Source organism: Myodes glareolus, chromosome 19 (assembly GCF_982192425.1).
Source record: "Myodes glareolus chromosome 19, mMyoGla1.1, whole genome shotgun sequence".
Lineage (NCBI taxonomy): Eukaryota > Metazoa > Chordata > Mammalia > Rodentia > Cricetidae > Myodes > Myodes glareolus.
The window spans coordinates 38,698,982-38,724,270 of NC_142044.1; the positions used below are offsets into that span (position 1 = coordinate 38,698,982).

The 25,289-nt window shown below is 43.0% G+C and overlaps 1 protein-coding gene across 2 annotated transcripts; it reads left to right on the forward strand.

The window, feature by feature from the left end:
- Positions 1-1,479: 1,479 nt before the first annotated feature.
- On the forward strand, positions 1,480-4,334 carry C19H8orf33 (chromosome 19 C8orf33 homolog). Of its 2 annotated transcripts, none has more exons than XM_087898911.1 (5): positions 1,480-1,684; positions 1,788-2,078; positions 2,227-2,311; positions 2,458-2,604; positions 3,031-4,334. In XM_087898911.1, exons 2-5 carry the CDS (start codon positions 1,968-1,970, stop codon positions 3,168-3,170), a joined length of 483 nt encoding a protein of 160 aa, XP_087755037.1. In that variant the 5' UTR covers positions 1,480-1,684; positions 1,788-1,967; the 3' UTR covers positions 3,171-4,334. The 2 variants fall into 2 exon arrangements, with proteins under 2 accessions (XP_087755037.1, XP_048310604.1); XM_048454647.3 differs by having other exon boundaries at positions 1,560-1,706.
- Positions 4,335-25,289: the final 20,955 nt, after the last annotated feature.

Below are 25,289 nucleotides of genomic sequence, written 5' to 3' on the forward strand. Positions count from 1 at the left end.
AGCCGTGCTCCTCGTCATGATCATAATGGACTGAATCTCTGAAACTGTAGGCGAAGACACATCAATTAATATTTTCATTTATGAGTTGCCATGGTTGTGGTGTCTCTTCACAGCGATTAAAAAACTCTTAAGACATAGTTACATATTAAAACAAAAACAAAGTGAATTCCTTCTGAGGAATAACTGAGAATGACCTCTGGCCTACACACACACACACACACACACGCATGCACGCACTCCAGAAAGGGAACCCATTATGGACCAAAGCAACCACTGCACAAAAGTCCAACTTGGTGAACCAGTACACTTTTATTGGAGTTACCACCAGGAATATGAGTGAAAGGTCACTTATAAGGAGCAGGGATGACCATGTTAAATCCCACCCCCAGCTTGGGTGATGGCTCCACAGTGCAGCCCTGGAGCTCTCTGCACAGCCCGCAGGCAGTTTCAGAGTCTGAGAACCCTTTCCACATCCAGATAGTCAGACTCCCTCCCCCAGCAGTTGTTACCCCTTTTTAGACAGCTGGCAAGAATCTTTCTGTTTTCCCAGACCTTTTGTTTTCATCCAGAGCCTCACAAGCCTCCTTTCTCCATCCTGTCTGGGATTCTGAGGGAGATGCCATACAACAGTAGTCACAGGCTGTTCCTCAAGGTTTGGGAAGAAATGAACCAATTGCCAAGGGCCTTGGAGAAGCAAAGCTCACAGCAGTAAAAGGGAATGAGAGATGGTTTGTTCTGGAGAGATTTTGAGGATCCAGGAACACAGATTTAGGTAATCCTAAAATCCATGTTCCAATGTGGAAACAATCTCATGAAATCTTAGTTTTACAGAACAAAGAAAGTCATAAATCAAGGTAATTAGAATACATCGGTGAGTACACCAGAGAGTCAGTTACAATGCGATGGGGAAGCATTTCTATAGGTCCAAGATGTTATCGGAACTTTGGGATTGGTGGAAATTAGTGGTCTGCTAATTTAACAGATTCTAAAAGTTTTTTTAAAAGATTTATTTATTATATATACAGTGTTCTGCCTGCATGTATGTCTGCAGACCAGAAAAGGGCACCAGATCTCACTACAGATGGTTGTGAGCCAGTATGTGGTTTCTGGGAATTGAACTCAAAACCTTTGGAAGAGCAGGTAGTGCTCTTAACCACTGAGCCACCTCTTCAGCCCTCTAAAAGGTTTTTAACCTATTAATCACAGCAAGATGTTAGTTTTGACACAGAGTTGGGCAAGAAATGGTTGTTCTAGAACTAGTCCAAGATAAAGTAATTAGCCACAAGATCTTCAACATTCCAATATCTCCACGTTACTGTAGTTGTATAAGTCAATTGCACCTTGGATCTCCTGGAACTGGAATTAGCCCCGCCCAACCCCGCCCCGCCTCTGGGCGTTCTGCCCTGCCCCGCCCCGAGGGGGGGGACAGAGAGGGGAGAGATATTCCATTCCTATCTCACCGCGTGTCCGACTGGTTTCTCGTGGGTGCAGTCTGCTGGGTTCTCCGAGGCCTCCACGTTCGTCCCTGCGCTCTCTGCATCCTCCCAGAGTTGTTGCACGCCCAGCCTGGAGCGTTCGGTTCACCGAGTGCTTTCTGCTCGCTGGTCCGCTGCGGAACTCTGTGCCGTAGACGCGTTTGTAGAGGACTGAGTTCACTGCGTTGTTAGGACTTACGTAGCTTCCGGTAAACGCTACGGCGCATGGCGGTGAGCTGCGGGAGAAGGCGTGTTGTGGCGAGGCCCTGAGTGTGGGGTCCTTGTGAATTTCGTCCTGTCCCACGTTTTTAGGAGTTAGGGCGTCGTGCACTGGAGACACCAGCAACCTCAATCCGGAGAACTCAACGCTCTCCGCGCAGACCCCGGCTCCTCCGCCCGGCTTCCGGTGCCTCAGACCCTCCCCTTCTCAGTTCAGTGCAACCTGCTTGTGACTCCGCCACCAGAGCACGTCCCGTAGGCAATACAGTGTCGATGAAGCAGAAGAAGAAGAAAATCCCGAATAGGGTTTCTGGGACAAATGGAGACGAAAAGACCTCCGAGAAACCTGTTCCAGAGGAAGCTCCCCCCAGTGCTGAGGCCCAGGTGAGGTTGGGATTCCCTGTGAGTTTTCTGGGTTCTGGCCCGCCTGCGAGTGTGGTCTAGGTGAGCGAAATTAAGGCGCTGGAGGGATGAGACGGGGGTCTGCGGAATCCTGATGCCTATCACAGCCACACCCCTCTTTCCTTCACAGGCTGAGCAGCTGGCGAGGGAGCTGGCCTGGTGTGTGGAACAGCTGGAGCTGGGTCTCAAGACGCAGAGACCCACCCCGAAGCAGAGTGAGAGCCCCTTCTTTATAGTTAGGGAAGTGTAACCGGTGACCGTGCTGTGGCCGATGGCGTTGCCAGGGGATGGAACTGTTGCTTTTGTACTAGGACGATAGGGAGTGTGTATGAAGTTACCAGCTCCTTATTTCTATCTGCAGAAGAGCAGGCAGTTGGGGCAATCCGAACCTTGCGCAGTGAGAAAACCCCCTTGCCCCGGAAGAGACAACTGATGCGCTCCTTGTTTGGGGACTACAGGGCTCAAATGGATGCAGAATGGCAGGAAGCCCTGAAGGCCCTAAGGACTGGTGAGGAACTGGGAAGTGATGGATTCAGTATATCTACTTCCGGGAGTAGGGAGAAGCTCGCTCAGGGAAAAATCCTAAGCATACCTCTCCGGGGCAGCTGCCCTGGAAGAAGGAGGACCCAGGTCCTCACCTCGTTCTGCTTTTGGGGTGGGAAAAACCAGCTTAGCTGTCTAGGCCTTGGTTCATTCCACTGACCACAAACAGATACTAGTTGGGTGTAGTTTTTGTATCTAAATGACCTGGATTCAAATCCTGGATCTTAATTTCAAATCCTGGATCTTAAACACTTTTGGCAAGTTATTGCATCTCTGAATCTCATGAGGGAATGACAATATTGACGTTATAGGACTGTTGTGTGGGCAGCCATAACTGCATGGATAATGTTAGCTTTTACTCTGTTCTGACTCTCTGCTCCCCTTCCTACAGCTACCCAGTCAGCCCGGGTCCAGCTTGTAGGCGAGACGGCCAGAAAGAAGAGCGGAAAGGTCTGCAGGCCTCGTCCAGCGGGAAGAACCAAGGCCACTGTGGACTTTACTAATGAAGAGTTTCGGTTCAATTTCTTTTAGATTCTCCTGCATTCTGAACTAGTCCTCCTCCTCCAGCGTGGTGTGGGGATTTGTCTTGAGTGCAGGATCCGGCTAGGAATTGCGGAAGTGGGATTGGTTTGTCCCTATCTGGTATAAGGACACAAAGCTGCTGGCTGGTGTGAGACTACCATATGGGAACTTTTGGAGGAGATGTTCCTCCGGTCAGAAGAGAGATGCATTTGGGAACTCTTCTGTGATAAGCCTTCTTGTTGGGTGGGTTGTAGAAAGAAATGGTCCTCCAGTCACTGGGAGTAGCAGTTGGCGATGAGGAACTGAAGAAGCTGTGTAATTACTTATACATAGTGCTCACTTTTGAAAGGATGCCCTGGCCATTGGCTTAGTGCTTTATCTATTGTTATAGCACCCTAATAAATATTTTTTTCTACACACAAATACTTTATTAATGCAATATACACAAACTATAAAGGAATAAGAAGTTAAAATATCTGCATTGTAACAAGCAGGTGGCAGTTGAACATCTAGAGTGGAGAGAAGGCTGGAAGAAGACTGCAGTGGATCGGATTCCCATGGTAGAAAGGGTGTCTTCAGAGGTGAAGGGGGTCCGGGTGCAGCAGCTTCTCAACCACGGTTTCCTCATTCAGGCTCAAGAGAGGCACTCCATTCAAGAGGAGATGTGTAATCTGGTGCTCCTCAGGCAGGTCAGAACTCAAAATCTAGAGGACTGAAGGGGAAGAACTTTTTTATTTCTGGGTAGTGTCATCAGAAGCAGGAACAGAGCTTTGTGCCTTAGGCTTCTCGGTGATCTTTAGTGCTGAAGCATGTGCACTGTGTCTTCTTCATGTCCCCCACACACCTTCTTCACAGTTGAAGTTGGCGGTTTTTGTTGACCGACTTTTCTATAACCCTGTTGACAGTTCCCAAAGCCTTTCTGCTGGCTTTAGACAAGGCTGGAGCATTGAACACTTTGCCAACTTGTGGTACTGAGAACTGCAATTTCCCATCTAAGGCCTCGACACCAGAGCCCAGCTTCAGCCAATCCTTAGATGCCAAAGGGCTGCCTCGTTCTTCATTATCCTTCTCAACAAAGAAAGACCAGACTAGCCATCCTGGATTACTCTGCGACACCCTAACAGCCAGACTCACCCAAGACTGCACCCAATAAATATTTTTTTAAAGAAATGAGTGATGTGTGAAAGAGTGTGATGTCTGTCTTAGAGGGGGTAAGGTGAGGCGGGGGCTGCCACTGCTTGGTCCAGCTCTGGTGTCAGGGTTCAGTCCTTTGTGTTGTTTTTTTCTGAGGAGATTGTCATCTGCAGAGAGCCACCGTGGCCTCCATTAGGCCTTGCTTTGTTCTTAGGAGCCAAAGAATTACTTGCCCTAACTTGAATTGAGTCTTAGCAGACTTCATCTTTTTTAAAAACCTGTATTTTATTCATGTGTGTGAGTGTATATGTGTGTAGGTATGTACAAGCTTACTAGGCACACGTGTGGAGGAGGTCAGAGGATAACTTCTCGGATTGATCTCAGTCTCTAGATTTGGTGGCAATTGCTTTTACTCACTAAACTATTTTGCCAGCCTACACACCACCTCTACAAGGGTTGACGTTAATATTGTACCCTCTGCTCCGCTGAGCTGAGATCTTTAGGTGAACCAGGAGTCTTCACACCAGTGTAATCTGCTGGTGTTGCCCAAACTCCTAGACTAGACTAGATATAACCTGGAGTCCAGCTATATTTAACCTTTCTGTGTGAGTATTTTGTGGGCCGTTCAAACTCAGCTTGTTATAGAATCTCTAATTAGGCCAGGTCTTCTTTTCCTTTTTAGTTAATGGTATTTACTGCCTTGTCAAGCTGATGAGGCCAGAAACATCTGTCATTCTTGATTTCTCTCTTTTTCCAACACTGTGTATTCAATACTTAGTGTTATGGTAGGTTTAGGGTTAGGAGATGGCATTAGGGTCTAGAGTTTGGGTTATGGTTGGAGGACTAGGTGGATTAGGGTGTTAAGATTAGCTGAGGGTTAGGGGTTCTGTCTGGTTCTGAGGTTAGGCTTAGGTTAGGCTTATTGTTAGGATTTATTTAAAAATCTGTCCCTGATCTTCCTCCTACTGGGTTTCCTTGTCGAGACTTAGTAGGAGAGGAGGTGCCTAGTCTTACTGAAACTTGACATGCCATGGCTGGCTGATATACATGGGAGGCCTGCCCTTTTCTGAAGAGAAATGGAGAAGAAGTCGGGGTGGGGTGGAGGTTGAAGGGGGAACTGGAAAGAGTAGGTGGGGAGGGATGTGATTGGGGTGAAAAAAATTAACTTTAAAAAACAAAATCTGTCCCCATCAAGATAATGTTAATATTATATATTGTATAAGAGCTTATTATTTATTTATTTATTTATTTAGTTTTTTTGAGACAGGGTTTCTCTGTGTAGCTCTGGTTGCCCTGGAACTCACTTTGTAAGCTGGCTCTGTGCTCAAGAGATCCACTTGCCTCTGCCTCCCAAGTGCTGGGATTAAAGGCATGTGCCACCACCACCTGGCTGTCATCTGTTCTTTTTTTCAGATGCCATGGAAACCCCATAGGATGGACTCTTACTAGTCCACATTTACAAGGAGGAGGGCCAGTATAGAGGGAAATGTCCTCAGTGCTTCTAAGTGAAGCCATAGTCAACCATGGCCTTCAGTTCATTCTCAGCATATGGTCTTACTGGTATAAAAGAATAAAAAGGCCCAGGAACGTCTAAGCCCAGGTAGCCCTTAACGACTAGACTGTCAACTGGCCTTAATTGGACGGGTGCTGTGGGGGGGTTTATTTTGGGCACCTGCATGATCTTAAATACCCAAAGATTAAAATGATTACCATAACGAAAGTAGACTTTAAAGGGGATAAACAATTTATTCTTAAATATGCTTTCCATTAGCTCCTGTGTATGAGGTGCTGAGATACTGTATGGAACAGTCACAGGTCCTTCAGCTATAAGACAAGAATAAACTATTTAGGTAGTTTATCTAAATTCTACCAGTAATTGTTGCCTCACATCAGCCTCTGGTTTTCTTTTTCTTCTTTTTTTGTTTTTTCGAGACAGGGTTTCTCTGTATAACAGTTTAGGCTGTCCTGGAACTTGCTTTGTAGACTAGGCTGGCCTTGAACTCACTGAGATCCGCCTGCTTCTGCCTCCCAAGTGCTGGGATTAAAGGTGTGTGCTGCCACCGCCTGGCACTCTGGTTTTCTTTTTACACTTGTTAGTCTGTGGTGCAATATAAGATTGTCTTCTTTAATTCTGTCTCACCATCGGATTCTTCAAATTCTTTGTATTAAGCCACATTATTTTATTTTATATGTATGGATGCTTTGTCCACATGTATGTCTGTGTATCATGTGAGTGCATGGTGCCCACAGAGGTCATTAAACCCCCCTGGAACTTGAGTTACAGATGGTTGTGAACCACCATGTGGGTGTTGGGAGTTGGACTTGGGATGTAAGAGCAGTCAGTGTTCCTAACCACTGAACTATCTCTCCAGCCCTCTAAGCCACAATCTTAATGTAATGTCACCAATATGATTACAAAGCAACACAATCCAAGGGATTGTACTTCTGAAGGATGGGTTTTCTAAAACAAATTTATGGCCATGGCTTTCCTTGCTCTCACCCTTCGTGTGGTCATTGATTGACATAATCATGTTACTCCTACATAACCCTGGCATTTCAATCCTGTAAGGTTTGTGTCTTCTTGAACTGTGACACAGGGATCCCAGCAAACTCCTACGACTGGACATGTGAAGCCTCCCCTTCAACCAATAGATACAATAGGAAGTCTTGTGGTCCCTCTTAGGCAGAAATTAAGCCCATCATCAATATGGAAGTAGTTATAGAATATAGATTAATCATCACTGTCTTAGTTTGGCTTTCTATGCTGTGATAAAACAGTGACCAGAACCAGGTGGTAGTGTTGGACGCCTTTAATCCCAGCACTCAGGAGGCAGGCGGATCATGAGTTCCAGGCCAACCTGGTCTACACAGAGAAACCTTGTCTTGAAAACACAGAAACAGCAACAAAAGCCACTGACCAAAGGCAACTTGGGGAGGAAAGGGTTTATTTGTCTTACATGACCTGATCATTGCACAGCACTGAGTGAAGCCAAGACAAAGAACTGGAGGTTGGAACTCAAACAGGCCATGGTGGCCATGGACTGGGCATTCCACTGCAATCATTAGTCAAGACAATGCCCCACAGACTTGCCTATAGGCCGATCTGATGGAGACGTAGCTCCAGGTTATCATGTTAATATCAAATGCATCAGTTAACCTATTAAAGTTTACCACAGAGAAGGCACCAGAACAAGTCAGATATATTAAGGAATGAAAATGAAGCAATTTCTTCTTGGATAGTTTAATCAAGAGTGAGTTCAAATTTCAATTCTCCACTTCTCTCCCTGTGTCTGTTATTACTGGCCTGTCTGCAAAATGTCTGATCTGTCTGTCCCTAACAAAGTGCTTTGTTCTGCTGCCCTCCCCTGCCCCCCCCCAGTTTCTCCATGTAGATCTGGCTGTCCTGGAACTCACAGAGATGCTCCTGCCTCTGCTTCCCAAGTGTTAGGATTAAAGGCACGTACCGCCACTGCCTGGCTTGGAAAAAAATTCTTTACAGAACAATGGTTTTTTTTTGTTTTGTTTTTGTTTTTTTTTAATGTTTTTGAGACAGGTTTTTCTCTTGTAGGCTTGGCTGTCCTGGAACTTGTTTTGTAGACCAGGCTGGTCTTGAACTCAAGAATTCTGCTTTCCTCTGCCTCCCGATTACAGACCTGCACAAGACACCGAGAAGGTTTTTGTGTTTTGGTTGTTTTGTTTTGGATGGGTTTAACTATTTTCATTTACTAAACCATGCAACCTCGACAGTCTGATTTTTGTAAGGAATTGCTTATCGCTGTAAATGTGACTCGGAGTTCAAAAGAGCCCACAAGGGCCCAGATGCAAAACCTGGCATGCAATTCTCCCTTACCTCTGAGCCTGGTGCAGAGGATGCTGGGAAACCACTGTAGCCTTCTTGCTCATTTGGGTCTCTGCGACTCGGGTTTTTCCTTATTTGAGGCCCGGAGGTCCCGGTACACCATAGCAACTGTCTGAGCCGCTGCCACACCCTGCTTAGTTTGTGAAGGAGTGAGGGCACAAGAGATTGAAACAGGGAACTTTTAAAAGTTTTTATCAGCTGAGTTGTGCTTCGCTGTATGAGCTCACGTAACCTTAACCATGATGCCGAAACTTTGATGCCGAGTGACTGCCTGCTGTCTTTGCCAGGCCTGACTTAACAGGCTGCTAGCAGAAAGTTGGCCAGGTAATTTTTATTGCACATGCATTCACCTCATGACAGCGACTCTTTTTTTTTTTTTTTTGGAGGAAATTGTTACACAGTAGCCTAGGTACCATGTTAATCTAATTCCATACATTCCACCTGCAGGATTTGCAGCAATACCAAGGCCTTCTCCAAAACCATTGTTTAAGAAATTAACCTTTAATCCCAGCACTCAGGAGGCAGAGGCAGGTGGATCTCTGTGAGTTTGAGGCCAGCCTGGTCTTCAGAATGAGTTCCAGAACAGGTTCCAAAGCTACACAGAGAAACTCTGTCTTGAAAAAAAGATAACAACAACAAAAACCATTAACACTGCCCTTAGGACTAGCCCATGCTAGCTGAGAACACGCTCTCTTGTCCTGGGACAGCTTTTCCTTTCTTCCTTCCTTCCTCCCTCCCTCTGTCCCTCCCTCCCTCCCTCCCTCCCTTCCTTCCTTCCTTCCCTTTGTCCCCCACTCCCTCCCTTCTCTTCTTTTCTCAAGACAGGGTTTCTCTGTGTATCTGACTGTCCTGGAACTCTGTAGATCAGGCTGGCCTTAAACTCAGAGATTTGTCTGCCTCTGCTTCCTGAGTTCTGGGATTAAAGGTCTGTGCCACCATTGCCCGACTTTTTCTTCTTTTTAGGTGGATGGGTGGAAATGCCTTTAGCCTAACGTTTAGGGAATACCCTTTCCCTTGATACAAGTGTCTTGAAGGAGCTTAACGTAAGGGTCAACCTGGTTTGGTGGTTTGAATAAAAATGGCCCCATAGGCCCATAGGGAGCGGCACTATTAGAAGGTGTGACCACGTTGAAGTAGGTGTGTCACTAGCGGGGTGGGCTTTGAAGTCTCAGAAGCTTAAGCCTGTAAGTATGACAAACATGGGTGAGTATTATTCTGTAATTCTTAATCTATATAGCTTAAAGAGTAAAGTGTCACATTATAACAATAATCAATCTGTGAACAGATGTACAGTATAAGGACAATGACCTCAAAATTCTGATAATATAGAAAAATATCTTAATCAGAGGTAGAAATGTATAGTATAATATGACAAAAATATCCTTAATTTGCATCAATATGTAAAATATCCTAAACAGAAGTAGAAGCATATAAACAATATGACAAAATAATCTTACAAAATACTTTAAACAGAAATAAAAAGGTATACAATATGACAAATGTGAATTTGTAACAATATACAATTTATCTTAAACAGGAATAGAAACATAATTTTACATTTGTATCAATATACAAGAATCCATACCATTGCAAATGATCTAAAACTGATAGTTACTATTTTAATTTACAAGTAGATACAATAACCTACCTTATTGTCCTATCTATCCCTCTTTTTTTCTATTTTAAAAGAGATTCCTGAGTCTAACTTTTATTGCTACACCCTCAGCACTATAACAACTAACAAGCAACCCTTACAGATGACAATTCTCCATAACCCTGAGATAAAACAAAAATCCATCCATCCCACCTATTGGGAGAGGGGCGTTGTATTCTTAGAATTGTTCCTGCTGTCTAGGGGACAATGGTATGGCCATGGGATACTATAAAAAACTGAAGCAATGGTTATGTCTTATGAGGACTAGCTGTAACATTTATAGCCAGCCTCCAAGTAATGGATAAGGCTTATCTGAAGTTCTGGCTAGTGTGGTGTAAAAAGGTGGACCATCTCAGCTAGCCACCTTGGAATGGTCCTGAGCAGTTTGTAGTCCAAAGCCAATCTTGAGTGGTGATTGAGTGGTGAATATCGACTCAAAGGTATTATAATGGACCAGGTAGAGTGGTAGCTGTGGGGTCCTATCATCTTTTTGGAGACCTCAGAGATCACTGTTAGGAAAATTTTTTAATTTTATTTTATTGATATTTATTGAGCTCTACATTTTTCTCTGCTCCCCTCCCTGTCTCCCCCTTCCTGCCTCCCCCTTCCCCCTTCAATCCTCCCCTAAAGTCCCCATGCTCCTAATTTACTCAGGAGATCTTGTCCTTTTCTACTTCCCATGTAGATTAGATCTATGTAAGTCTCTCTTAGGGTCCTCATTGTTTTCTAAGTTCTCTGGGATTGTGGTTTATAGGCTGGTTTTCTTTGCTTTATGTTTAAAAACTACCTATGAGTGAGTACATGTGATAATTGTATTTCTGTGTCTGGGTTACCTCACTCAAGGTAATGTTTTCTAGTTCTATCCATTTTCCTGCAAAATTCAAGAGGTCGTTATTTTTTTCTGCTGTGTAGTACTCCATTGTATAAATGTATCACATTTTCCTTATTCATTCTTCGATTGAGAGGCATTTAGGTTGTTTCTAGGTTCTGGCTATGACAAACAAAGCTGCTGTGAACATAGTTGAGCACATGTCTTTGTGGCACAATTGACCATCCTTTGGATAGATACCCAAAGTGGTATTGCTGGGTCTTGATGTAGGTTGTTTGCTAATTTTCTAAGAAATCATCACACTGACATCCAAAGGGGTTGTACCAGTTTGCATTCCCACCAGCAATTCAGAAGTGTTCCCTTTCCCCCACAACCTCTCCAGCATAAGTTGTCATCAGAGTTTTTGATCTTGGCCATTCTTACAGGTGTAAGATGGAATCTCAGAGTTGTTTTGATTTGCATTTCTCTGATGACTAAGGATGTTGAACATTTCCTTAAGTGTCTTTCAGCCATTTTAGATTCCTCTGTGGAGAGTTCTCTGGTTAGGGCTGTACTCCATTTTTTTTAAAATATTGGATTATATATTCTTTTGGTGACCAATTTCTTGAGTTCTTTGTATATTTTGGAGATCAGACCTCTGTCTGATGTGGGGTTAATGAAGATCTTTTCCCATTCTGTAGGCTGCCGTTTTGTCTTGTTGACCGTGTCCTTTGCTTTTCAGAAGCTTTTCAGTTTCAGGAGGTCCCATTTATTAATTGTTTCTCTCAGTGTCTGTGCTGCTGGGGTTCTATTTAGGAAGTGGTTCCCTGTGCCAACGCGTTCAAGTGTATTTCTCACTTTCTCTTCTATAAGGTTCAGTGTGACTGGCTTTATGTTGAGGTCTTTGATCCATTTGGACTTGAGTTTTGTGCATGGTGATAGATATGGATCTATTTTCATTTTTCTACATGTTGATATCCAGTTATGCCAGCACCACTTGCTAAATATGCTTTCTTTTTTTCATTTGATATTTTTTGCTTCTTTGTCAAAAGTCAGGTGTTTGAAGGAGTGTGGATTGATATCTGGGTCTTCTATTTGTTTCCATTGGTTCTCCTATATGTTCTTATGTCAATACCAGGCTGTTTTCAGTACTGTAGCTCTGTAGTAGAGTTTGAAGTCAGGGATTGTGATGCCTCCAGAAGTTCTTTTATTGTACAGGATTGTTTTGGCTATTCTGGGTTTTTTGTTTTTCATATGAAGTTGAGTATTGTTCTTTCAAGGTCTATGAAAAATTTTGCTGGGATTTTGCTGGGCATTGCATTGAATCTGTAGATTACTTTTGGTAAGATTGCCATTTTTACTATGTTAATTCTGCCTACCAAGAGTATGAGAGATCTTTCCACTTTCTGGTATCTTCTTCAATTTCTTTCTTTAAAGATTTAAAGTTCTTATTCTACAAGTCTTCCACTTTTTTGGTTAGAGTTACTCCGAGATATTTTATGCTACTTGTGGCTATTGTGAAGGGTGTTGTTTCTTTGATTTTTTTTCCCAGCCCTTTTATCATCTGTGTACAGGAGGGCTACTGATTTTTTTGAGTTAATCTTGTAACCTGCTACATTACTGAAAGTGTTTATGAGTTGTAGAAGTTCCTTGGAAGAATTTTTGGGATCACTTGTGTAAACTATCATATCATCAGCAAACAGTGAGAATTTGACTTCTTCTTTTTCAATTTGTATCCCCTTGATCTTCTTTTGGTGTGTTATTGCTCTAGCTAGGACCTCAAGAACTATATTGAATAGATATGGAGAGAGTGGACAACCTTGTCTTGTTCCTGATTTCAGTGGAATTGCTTGGAGTTTCTCTCCATTTAGTTTGATATTGGCTGTTGGCATGTTGTATATTGCCTTTATTATGTTTAAGTATGTTCCTTTTATTCCTGCTCTCTCCAAGACCTTTATCATGAAGGGATGTAATATTTTGTCAACAGCTTTTTCAGCTCTAATGAGATGATCATGTGATTTTTATTTTTCAGCTTGTTTATATGGTGGATTACGTTGACATATTTTTATATGTTGAACCATCCCTGCATCTGTGGGATGAAGCCAACTTGATCATGGTGGATGATGGTTCTGATGTGTTCTTGGATTCGATTTGCCAGTATTTTATTTAGTATTTTTACAGCAATGTTCATGAGTGAGATTAGTCTGTAATTCTCTTTCTTAGTAATGTCTTTCTGTGGTTTGGGTGTCAGGGTAATTGTAGCTTCATAAAAAGAGTTTGGCAATGTTCCCTCTGTTTCTATTGTGAGGAGTATTGGTATTAGTTCTTCTTTGAAAATCTTGAAGAATTCTGAGGTGAAACCATCTGATCCTGGGCTTTTTTTGGTTAAAAGACTTTTGATGACTGTTTCTATTTCTTCAGCAGTTATAGGTCTGTTTAATTTGCTTATCTGATCTTGATTTAATTTTGGTAAGTGATATTTATCCAGAAAGTTGTCCACTTCCTTTAAGTTTTCCAATTTTGTGGAGTATAGGTTTTCAAAATATGACCTGGTGATTCTCTGTATTTCCTCTGTGTCTGTTGTTATGTCCCCCTTTTCATTTCTGATTTTGTTAATTTAGATATTCTCTCTCTGCCTTTTGGTTAGTTTGGATAAAGGTTTGTCTATTTTGTTGATTTTCTTGAAGAACAAACTTTTTGTCTCATTGATTCTTTGTATTGTTTTCTTTGTTTCTATTTTGTTGATTTCAGCTCTCAATTTGATTATTTCCTGCCGTCTAGTTCTCTTAGGTGAGTTTGCTTCTTTTTGTTCTAAAGTTTTCAAATGTTCTGTTAATTCACTAGTGTGGGCTTTTTCCAGCCTCTTTATGTAGGCTTTTAGTGCTATGGACTTTCCTCTTAAGACTGCTTTTATTGTGTCCCATAAATTTGGATATGTTGTGTGATCATTTTCCTTGAATTTTAGAAAATCTTTAATTTCCTCCTTTATTTCTTCCTTGACCCATTGATGATTCAGGTGAGCATTGTTTAATTTTCATGTGTTTGTGGGTTTTCTGGAATTAGTATTGCTGTTGACTTCTAGTTTTAAAGCATGGTGATCCAATAAGGTACATTGGGCTATTCCAATTTTTTTTGTATTTATTGAAGTTTGTTTTGTTACTGAGTATGTGGTCAATTTTTGAGAGGGTTCCATGAGGTTCTGAGAAGAAGGTATATTCTTTTCTGTTTGGATGGAATATTCTATAGATATCTGTTGAGTCCATTTGAGTCATAACATCTGTTAGTTCTCTTATTTCTCTGTTCATTTTTTGTCTGACTGACCTGTCCAGTGGTGAGAGGGGAGTGTTGAAGTCTCCCATTATTAGTGTGTGGGGTTTAATATATGATTTAAGCTTTAGAAATGTGTTTCTTTTACGCATGAGGGTGCCCTTGTATTTGGGGCATAGATGTTTAGTATTGAGATTTTCTCTTGATGGATTTTTCCTGTGACTAATATGAAATGACCTTCATTGTCTCTTTTGACTGATTTTAGCTTGAAGTCTATTTTGTTAGATATTAGGATAGCTACACCGCTTGTTTCTTAGGTCCATTTGATTGGTATATATTTTTTCCCAGTCCTTTACTCCGAGATGATCTGTCTTTGAGGTCGAGATGCGTTTCTTGTATGCAGAAGAGGGATGGATTCTGTTTTCATATCCAATCTGTTAGCCTGTGCCTTTTTATAGGTGAGTTGAGTCCATTTACATTAAGGGATATTAATGACCAGTGGTTGCTATCTCCTGTTAATTTAGTTTTCATCGTTGGAGGTGTTAATTTGTGCATCTCTTTTCTTCTTCAGGATTTGCTGTAATGAAACTGTTAGGAAAATTTACTGTTCACTATGGAAAAGTTAACGTTATTAATATCAAAACAGAAAGTTCAAAATTTAAGATATATATATATATACATATATATATATCTTAAATATTTCTCCAAATAAAGATTCTACAGAGTCAAAATAAGTATGAAGGGAAAGAGATTTCTTGACAATAATCCCTAGATTTTGGTTTTCTTCTGTTCCACACCAGGTGGCACATAGGTGTCTGCTATGAGACAAAGCCTCTGAATTTTTTCTTTTAACAACATGCTTGGATTTAGAAAAGGAGAGAACAACACTCCAACTCCAAAGTCATCTTTTTATAATTTATCCGGGATTTCGTTTTCTTTGAAAAATAAAGAGACATTAATTTTTAGGTAGTGAGATTTTACCCTGTAGAGCACTTTGGTACCACCATGTTAGATTTCTCTTTGCCTGGTAATTTTTTCTGGATAGTTTTCCTTTTTTCTTTGAATGCCTAGATGTCCAAGGTCTTTTGATTTCTTTAAATAGGTATTTTTTATTTTCCTGTAAAGACAAAAAATGTGTATGGCTTTATTTGACTGCTTAGTCTTTCCTCTTTTATACACCAAGCTCCATGAAGGCAAAACCCAGTGTTTCTCACACCGCTATAACCCTAGATGAGTGGTTCTCAACCTATGGGTGGAGAGCCTGCTCGATAAACCTCTTAGCTCCGAAAATGTTTACATCACGATTCATAACAGCAGCAAAATTACAGTTGTGAAGGAGCAACAAAATCATTTTATGGTTGGAGGTCACCACAACATGGAGAATTATATTAAAGGGTCACAGCATTAGGAAGTTTGAGAACTACTGGCCGAGATTCTGGGCAAGTAGTGTGTAGTTGGTGTTTAAAAGCTGTAGCGAATGAATGAATGAATGAATGAGTCCCAGAACTCTGGCATTCCCTGTGTGTCATGTCACCTCTGCACCAACAGCTGTGTGCAGGGCACGTGTGGGGCATCCTGTTATCTCATTGTTCCTTTGGAAGTTGTGGTCTCTTATAAACTGCCATCATTTGAGAAGTTTCATAGAATTCTTAACACGATTTCTGAAAATGGAAATTTCGATTGAGGCTTGGGGGATGGTAACAATGTATGGTCATTTTCCATTGTTCATAATAATTTTTTTGATTTACCAAATTTTTTGTGTCTCTAAGACAAATTTTGTGTCCTTAGTAAAATGAATCACTCTATAGGGATTTTAAAGTCATAATGGAATCAATCTTGGTCAAGATATTGCTGCTTTAATTATGCCCATTTTTTTCAACATTCCAGCTTTGGGACTCTTTTTAAGCTTATTACAATTTTTCAAAGTGAAAATTGCCATGGTGCCCTCTGGTGGAATAAGAGAGAATTTCCTTCCTTTTTTCTTCCTCTTCCCTTCCCTCGGAATACTTGCTTGCAAGCAAATATATATATATATTGGCTTTTCGAGGTAGGATTTCTCTGTATAGCCCTGACTGTCCTGGAACTCACTTATGTAGATCAGGCTAGCCTCAATCTCAGAGATCCACCTGCCTCTCTGCCTCCCGAGTGCTGGGATTAAAGGTGTGCGCCACCACTGCCTGGAAACAGACAAGATAGATATATTTACAGCAAGCAGGTGCTGCAGAGGAAGGGCAAGTGTGTAAAGGATTATGGTTTGAGAATAGAGAGAAAGACAGGAGCCACAGTGTTCATATTACCTGGCAATGATGACTAACTAGGCCTTCTACCTAAGAGGTCAGGTAAAGATGGCGGCGATTGCAACACTCACAGCTGTGCTTACAGACGGCCATGGTGGAAACAGGAGCGGAAATCGGTTAACGAAGCAGAATCCATTTGCTAGGACTTCGTTAAAGCTGATAAAATCATGATGCATCTGTCAAAGTGGCAAGGCTTTCAGTCCGGCTTCCTTTTACCAGGCCATGACTCCAGCACTCCTCTGGAGAGCAATGCTGTTTCTGCATGGGGATAAAAACGGGACTTTTTGGAGGCCGTCTGAATCATACACCAGAGAGATCTGCTAGGAGAGCAGGTTGTCAGGCCAGTCAGCCCCAAAAGGATGGCAAAGCTGCGCTCAAGCACCTAGGGCCTTAAGACAGCGGGAAGCGATGTCTTTCATTGTTTCCATGTGTTCATCTGAATGCACTAAATAAAATTTATTAAAATATTAGAAAAAAAAACCCTGGGTAGTGGTGGCACACTCCTTTAATCCTAGCACTTGGGAGGCAGAGTCAGGCAGATCTCTGAGCCTGATGCCAGCCTGGTTTATAGAGTGAGTTCCAGGACAGTCAGGGCTACACAAAGAAACCCTGTTTCAAAACACCAAAAGGGAAAACAAAAACAAAACCAGCTTTGCAGGAGCCTTTTGAGCACAGCAGGCAGCATGCCAGTCTCGTAAATAAAGTAAATCTTACAAAGAAAGCCTGAGTGTATTTCATTTGTAATTATCTTGTTTGAAAGATCTATAAAGTAATAATTACAAATTTGTGTTGATATGTACACAACATGAAATATGTGGTTCATATGATCATAAAAGTACTAGGGAAGAGGCAGAGAATAAATAGGAAAATATTTGCACACTATGGAAGTTAATAGTAACCCGGAGTGCACTTGCTTTACACCATATGTAAACACTAAGATATTGACTACAAGCCCCAGGAAACTATCAAAAATAAGCTTAAAATTTCATTGCATTAATTTTTTTGCATGTGGTGCATGTGTGTGCATGTGCCACAGCACACATGTGGAGGTCAGGAGAATACTTGCAGGAATTGGTTTTGCCCTTCTCTATGTGGATCCTTGGAACCAATTTTAGAAATTCAGATTATCCTCAGACTCTTATTTTAACTCTTTATTTTTTTTGTTTTTGTTTTTTTTTAACTATTTTTTTGAGAAGACAATGGAGCATTACATTTAAAACACACAAAGGAAGAAAAATGCCAGTATGAAGTTTACTAAAAATATCTTTTCATGGTGGGGGGGAGGCTGGAGAGATGGTTCAGAGGTTAAGAGCACTGACTGCTTTTCCAGAGGTCCTGAGTTCAATTCCCGGCAATCACATGGTGGCTCACAACCATCTGTAATGAGATATAATGACCTCTTCTGGTGTACAGGAAAACATGCTGTATATAACAAATAAATAAATCTTTTAAAAAAATCTTTTCGGCAAGAGGCTGTAGAAAAACCGTAATGAAGACACAGAGACTCGTGACTTCAGGTATTCATGTATACCTTTATTGAGTGACCTCTAAAGAAAAAGCTTTAACCGAGCAGCTGCTGACAAGATAATGACAAAGCCCCGAGGGATGAACGATAGCAAAGGCAGGAATGGTCCTCGCCAAGAAAGAAAGCCATCCCAATTGTGTGGTCCCTAACGAGTTAATGGAACTCAGTAGCTCTTGTTAGTAGTTGATAGCTACTACTAACTGCTAATAGTTAACAGTTAACACCTGACAGAAGAGAAGAAGCCCTGTGGTCCTGTCTACCCCATCTCCTGAGTTAAGCTGGGTGTGACGCATTTCTAGACTTACCCATCTATTTGCAGGAATCTGAATTAGAGAATTCACTAAATAACGGAATTAGAATGCACTGAGTGGGGGCATAGACAGCAGATTAAACAACCTCTGGTTTCAAACGGAAAAAAGAAAGAGAAAATTTATAAAATTTAGAAAAGATCCTGTACTCAACTGCTTCTATTGAAAATGCATATATGATACAAAAGTTTTGCTGGGCAGTGGTGGCGTATGCCTCTAATCCCAGCACTCAGGAGGCAGAGGCAGGCAGTTCTCTGTGAGTTTGAGGCCAATCTGGTCTACAGAGCTAATTCGAGGATGGCCAGGCAGTGACACCTCTATCTCAGAAAAAAAAATTAGTTATATCTCTAGGAAATATAGTAATGATTATAAATACACATACAAAAATATATACACAAATACACATGTAAACACCTATACACATGTAAACATAAATATGCACATGTACACTTAAGTACACATGTAATTATACACGTGAACACACATGAATGTACACATAAGTACGTCTACATACATATTAAAATAGAAATGCACACATAAATATGAACATGTAGGGCTGGAGAGATGGCTCAGTGGTTAAGAGCATTGCCTGCTCTTCCAAAGGTCCTGAGTTCAATTCCCAGCAACCACATGGTGGCTCACAACCATCTGTAATGAGGTCTGGTGCCCTCTCTGACCTTCAGGCATACACACAGACAGAATATTGTATACATAATAAATAAATAAATATTTTAAAAATATGAACATGTACACACATATACACAGAAGTGTATTATGTACACACAGATATACAAATGTACATACATGCATATACACACAAACATGAAAATGTACAGAATGAACATATAGTCACATGAACACACATACATATACATATAACTATATGATGTACAGACACATAAATAAACACATGTACAATACTATACAATATATACACTCACACATATGTACACACATAAATGTACAAACAAATATATACATATACACATAATTTACACATACAAACACACAAAGTTACACACAAATATACACAAGCACAAATAAATGTATATACACATGCAAAAACACATGAATATATATGTACACACATAAATATATACATGTATGCTGTGGGATAATCCTGTACACTGTGAATATGTATTACTCTCATTGGTTAATAATAAAACTAATTTGCCCTATAGCAAGACAAAATAAAGCTAGGCAGGAAAGCCATACTGAAAATACAGAGAGGGAGAAGGGCAGGGTCAGGAAAAGAGAGACGAGCCAGCCACCAGGAAGCAAGTTGCTAGAGGACAGGTAAATCCATTAGTTGTGTGGCAAAATGTAGATTAATAAAAATGGGTTAAGTTGTAAGAGCTAGTTAGTGATAAGCCTGAGCAATAGGCCAAACATTTTGTAATTAACATAAGCCTTTGTGTGTTTATTTGGGATTGGGTAGTTGGACAGAAAAGCTCTGCCTCTGTTTACACATGTACACACAAAGAAACACATTTGAATGCGTATATACAACATAAATATACACATGTATGCACACGTAAAAAGGTGTACACATACATGTGCACACACAAATATATACATAAACATCATTTATATATACACAAATATAAATGTACATATATGCATGCATATTGAATATTCATATGTACACATGAAAGCATATGAATAGCATATAAATATACATATGAACGCTGTCTTAGTCACTTATCTCTGTAAAACAACACCATGACTAAGGCAACCTTTTTTGTTTTCTGTTTTTGTTTACAGGGTTTATCTGTGAAACAGTCCTAGTTGTCCTGGAACTCACTCTGTACACCAGGCTGGTCTTGAACTCACAGAGATCTGCCTGCGTCTGCCTGTTGATTCCTGGGAAGCAAGGTAAGGGATAATCTGAAATGGCTAATGTAAACCCATCCTGTCCTCCCAGTGTTATTGTACCTGCCTTGTCACTGCTCAGCCGACCATCCCTAACAGCCACAACCACCACAGTGAGGCTTCCTGGATGGTCATGACCTTGATCATGGTCTAAACATATTATGTAGTGTCTGGAAGATGCAGTTGAGCCCACAAAGAGAGTAGATGTTACCAGACCACTCTAACTCCTCACTAATATATCCCCACCCCCAGTGCTGATGTAATTGTGGTTTTTGTATTTTAAAAAATGCTGTACCCCTGAGCTTGGGTATCAAGAATCTTACCAGAAGGATGAGCCTTCTCTTGGTCTGGTCATTAAAAAGAACTCAGAACTTGTAATTGGCTTAATCACTGTGATTGCCAGTAACTATGAAATGACGGGGGTCATTTCATTTGGAGGACCCCAGTAAGATTCCCCACGCTCTGTGGGACTCAGCCTCGCTCCCAGCCTTTCCGGCAAGAGAGAGGTCTCAGGGGAGGGTGTCCCATGACAAACATTCAGGGTCCTTCTCCTCTCAGAGTCCGGAGAGGTCCGGAATGACTGCTGTGTCCCAACGCCACAATCGAGTTCTTCTGACACTCCTGGGAGGTGAGCCTGTGTGAAGAATTCAGTTCCCGTTCTGGTTCTGGTTGAGGAGGACGAGCCCCACCGGGAGCCTTCTGGATAAGAGGATGCGCTCCAGCGGAATCTTCTTCTGGATAACGGAATAGGCCCAAGAGAATCTGCTGGAGATTAGGAGGATCCTTTTTGGAGGAGCCCTCTTCCTGGTTTGGGAAGAAACTTTTTGGCGAGATATTCTTCCCCAGTCCTCCCACTCTTTTGGCTCTCCAGTAGTGGGGGACCCTGTATCCTGGCTCTGTCTCTCAGTAGAGAGATATGGTTTCAGTTTCGCTTGACTGAATGGCTTAGGGAGTTAGTTGTTTATTTGATTTCTTGATTTTGTTGCTTGTGTTTTTGTTTTGTCTCGCTCCCCCGCAATTATCCCCCTTCAACGGGAGCTGACTCTTGACGGGAATTCTGCGGGTTTTCCGGATTCTGCCAGTAGGTGGCACCCTACTCCTCCGTATGTCGTTCTTAGCAGTCTTTTTTTTTTTTTTTTTGGTCTGATCGGAGTGTCTCCGTTCCTTTCAGGACTGGAAATTTCCAGGTCCTGGAGCCACACCCCTGGCGCCACCCGCAGCGCCTTTCGCCGGGGGATCCGCAGGGGAGGGTGGTTCTCGGGCTATGGCCGGACCTCTGGCCTGCTTCACGCGGCAAAGTCCCCTGACCTAAACAGGCTGTGCTCGCTGTGTGCCCCGGCCCAGCTTGCTTCATCTGGGGTGCGGAGCTTCATCTGGGGTGTGGAACTCCTGCTCCTCTAGCGGGGGAGGGGAACAGGGAGGGGGAAGAAACACGACGACGGTGACGGAGGACCTGCGGGAGGGCTGGCGGGGAGACAGACACGCCCACACTGCTGTCAGCTCGGAGCAGACCGCTGGGATCCTGTCACCAGCCTAGGGACATTTGTTCTGCCGCCGCCTGAGGCCTAGGACCAGACTCTACTCGGCTTCCTTCCCTCTGTGTGCAACCCATCTCCCATCTTCCCCACCTCTTACAGATTCTTCCTCCTCCCTCCAACCACCGGCCCCTCTGTCCCATCCCACCTCTATACCCGAACTGAATACAACCAGTTTCCCCAGTGCCCTTCCTTCAACACCCTTGGTTTCCCTCTTGAGGAACAGCCACGTCCTGGACTCAAGTCCAAGCCTCTGTTTTTGGGTCACAAGAGTAGTTCCCTCATGGCGGGGGGGGGGGGGGGGGGGGCGGGGGGACAACTCCTTAGAGGAGGGTGTCGCCCTTTCCTGATCTTCTCCCCATCTGTATAATTGGAAGACTCAGATTCCCAAGCCCTATTTTAAATAAGTTCCAAGCTCTAACTGCCCTCCTTGAGTCTGTCCTCCACACTTACTGTCTGGCCTGGGATGATTGCTAGCAACTCCGGACTCTTCACTTCAGAGGAAAGAGAATGTTTTGGGAGGCAGAGGCAATAAAGGCCCTTTTTTGGCCTCAGCAACTGGTATGGATGCTGAAAAGCTACTTTTGAGGCAGTTTTCCCATTCAAGCAACATGTTTGGGACCCCAATATGTACACAGATTCCCAGGTACTGGACACTTCCCAGGTACCTTATGTCTACAGTTTGGGTGCAGCTCAAAAGCCTGCTAATCTGTCTAAGACTACTGGGGTCCTCCTGGAATGTTTCTCACAAGAAGATTTAGAATTTACACCCTCTTTGATCCAAGGGCTTTTATCAACTCAGTCAACTCCGGATATCCGAAACCAAACCAATCCAAACCAAAACCACTACCACCAACAAAACCCCCAAAAGTTAAAGGGCTTTGCAGGGACGAATATCTGTTAGTTCACCAAGGTGGCCCCAAAAGTCCACAATACCTGAGATACTGAGAGCAGAGGCAAGCACACCCAGGCAGGCAAAGATCACGCTGATGACCTTCAGGTCGGTTCGCTGTGAGTTCCCTACCATTCACACTGTGCATGTCGAATGGAGAAAGCTTCAAATATAAAAAGTGGGACCAGTTACAATAAAAAGATGCCCGGCCAGGGGGCCAGAGACTCCATGAAGGACGGTCACCTCACACTTGAGAGAACAGCCAGCCTAGGCTACAAACAGGTAATTCACCTCTTTATGGTGGCAACAGACTGCCCTTTCACCCCGTGGGCAGAGATCTTCTTAGAAAATTAGGGACCACATTGCCTTTCCTTCTCAAGAAGCTAAAGCTTCCTTTGCACCTGCTACCAACTCAGTTTAACCATCCTCTGTCTGAAGACATCTTCTATCTCCCCCAGACTCCACAACAGAGCAAATCCAGACTCAGGGACCTCGCTCCAGGATGAATGCCCCAGGCTTCGCAGTGCACCACCCATTAGTGGTAAGTCTCTTGGCTACAGCCACATCAATAAGGGTCTGGCAATGTCCCAAAGATTAGACTGGAAATTGCTCCCCATATCAAGATGCTATTAGAAGCTCACATCCTCATCTGCCTTGCCTGCCTGTCCATAAACCAGGGACTGCAGATTATTGGCCAGTCTAGGATCTCTGGGAGGTAAATTAATGGACTGCAACCGGTTATCCTACTGCTCCAATGCTGTACACTTTGCTCAGTCGCCTCCCACCAGACCACCAGGTCTATACCGTCCTGGACCTTAAGGATCCCTAATTCTCCCTTCCCCTGGCCTTTGAATGGACTGATCCAACGTCTAATGAGACTAGCCAGCTAATCTGGACACGGCTACGCCAAGGGCTCAAAATTCCCCTACACTCTTTGGGGGAGGCATTACAAAAGATGTCGCAGGATTCAGAACGTCACACCTTAATTCAATTCTGCTCCAGTATGGAGATGATCTACTGGCAGCCGCACAAAAGACTTGGTCCAGTTGCTCCAGAAATTAAGATGTCTTGTCTCTGAGAAAAAGGCTTAGTTCTGCCGAACAGAAGTCTCCTGACTGGGAAACAAGCTCACTCAAGGTAATAAATAAAAATAATTACTAAAAACAAGCCCTCGAAGTGCGGCAGGAAAGGAATCTGTTCTTCAGATCCCCATTCCTCAGGCCTAGAAGCAGGCAGGAAAACTCCTGGGGGGGTCAGGGTGGGATGTTGCAGGCTCTGGATTTCTGAATTTACTAAAAATAGCCAGACCTTTTGTTCTGCCACTGTGGGAGACCAGTCTTTAAAGTGAACTGAAAAAACAAAACAAAGCAAGGTTTCTAGGAATGAGATCAAGCTCTGACCCAAGCCCCAGTTTATATATATACATACATACATACACACACATACACCTACATATATACACACATATATACACATACATGTTATATATATATATATATATATATATATATATATATATATATATATAATCTTTAAACCATTCCACCTCTTCATCCACAAGACTCGGGCATTGAAAAGGGTGTTTTCACTCAGATCCTGGGATCTGGTAGAGATCTGTAACATATTTATTTGTCCAAATATCAACCCAGTGGCCTCTAGTTGGCCATCCTGTCTGCATGCCATTGATGTGTTTATCTAAGTTGTTCTATTACCAATAAAAACTCAGGAGTCAAACATGGGGTGAAAACCCGAAAGATCAAAGAAGTGGTAGAAGAGCAACCAGTCAATCTCTCCACACTTCCCAGTTTGACGAGACCTCAAAATCTCTTCGTCCTTCCCTACTTCGTTCTGTGCATCTTCTCTATCCATATTTCTGGCTTCTTTATGACTAATTCCAACCAGCTAGTCACTGGCTCCGCCCCCTGATCCAAAGTTATGTTTATTAACACAGTCTCCGGGCGTCACAGTGCGATCAAATACCCTGCAACATGCCATAGTCTGCTTTACCAGTAAGGGAAACTGCCAAGCTCACCCTGGGCTCTTCATGCTATGAAAACCCTCCTCAGAGGGGCAGACAGCCAGTGGATGTCACATGCTCCCATAACTCAGAATCATAGTCCGTTGCTTGATCAGCCCTGTACAGTCTCAGCTCTGCAACACTGATGCCCGAGGACAACCCCTTCCATGAGATGACGACTCGCTGGATATTTCTCAGGCCAGCTACCCAGATTGCCGGGACACTCGCCAGCTTGAGGCAGAGGCCGTCTCTTTACTGACAGAAGCAGCCCTGTCATCAGCGGAGCCAGGAAGGCCAGGCTGGAGCAGCAGTAATTACCCAATGCACCACTGTGTGAGCATCAGTCTTGCTACAGGGCAGATCATCCCCAAAGCAGAGCTGATGACTTTCCATGTTCAGGCCATGATTTATAAGGAGAGAGGCCTACTGATCGAAAACAAAACAAAAAACTGTTAAAAACAAAAAGAAAGCCCTTGCTCTCCGTGAAGTCTGGCTCCCCAAGGATGCAGCTGTTAATCTGTTTCAAGGGGCATCCAACAGCCAACACACCTGAAGGCCAAGGAAATCAGAGGGCAGACCAGGCCGCCTGACAACAGCAGAAAGGGCCTGTGGAGCCCTTTTCTGTCCTGCTCACTGCTTTTCCTGATCCCCAGCTCCCTCCCCAGCCCATCTACCCCAGTAAGAAGAGAGCAAGGCAAGCTCCCAGCAGGTAAAACAGGATCCAACTAGATGGTGGATCTTGCCAGACGCCAGAATTATCCTTTCTTCAGCCTTGGGACATCTTTTGGTGTATTAACCGCACCAGACTACCCATCCGGTGCCCCCAGACTGAGTTATCATCTTCCAGGCACCAGATTCTGCATCTCCAGAAGATGGTTGCCTAGGCTGCCTCTCAGTGTCTGTCTTGCACACAGGTCAGCCAAGGCGAGGGACCAAGGGAGTCCCGGCCAGTTGTGTGAG

Bases quoted from the DNA above. Each gene is read 5' to 3' on its own strand.
- C19H8orf33 (XM_048454647.3), top strand. The intron at 2,079-2,226 runs GTGAGGTTGGGA...TTTCCTTCACAG, and splicing joins CCCCCAGTGCTGAGGCCCAG to GCTGAGCAGCTGGCGAGGGA. The intron at 2,605-3,030 runs GTGAGGAACTGG...CCCTTCCTACAG, and splicing joins CCTGAAGGCCCTAAGGACTG to CTACCCAGTCAGCCCGGGTC.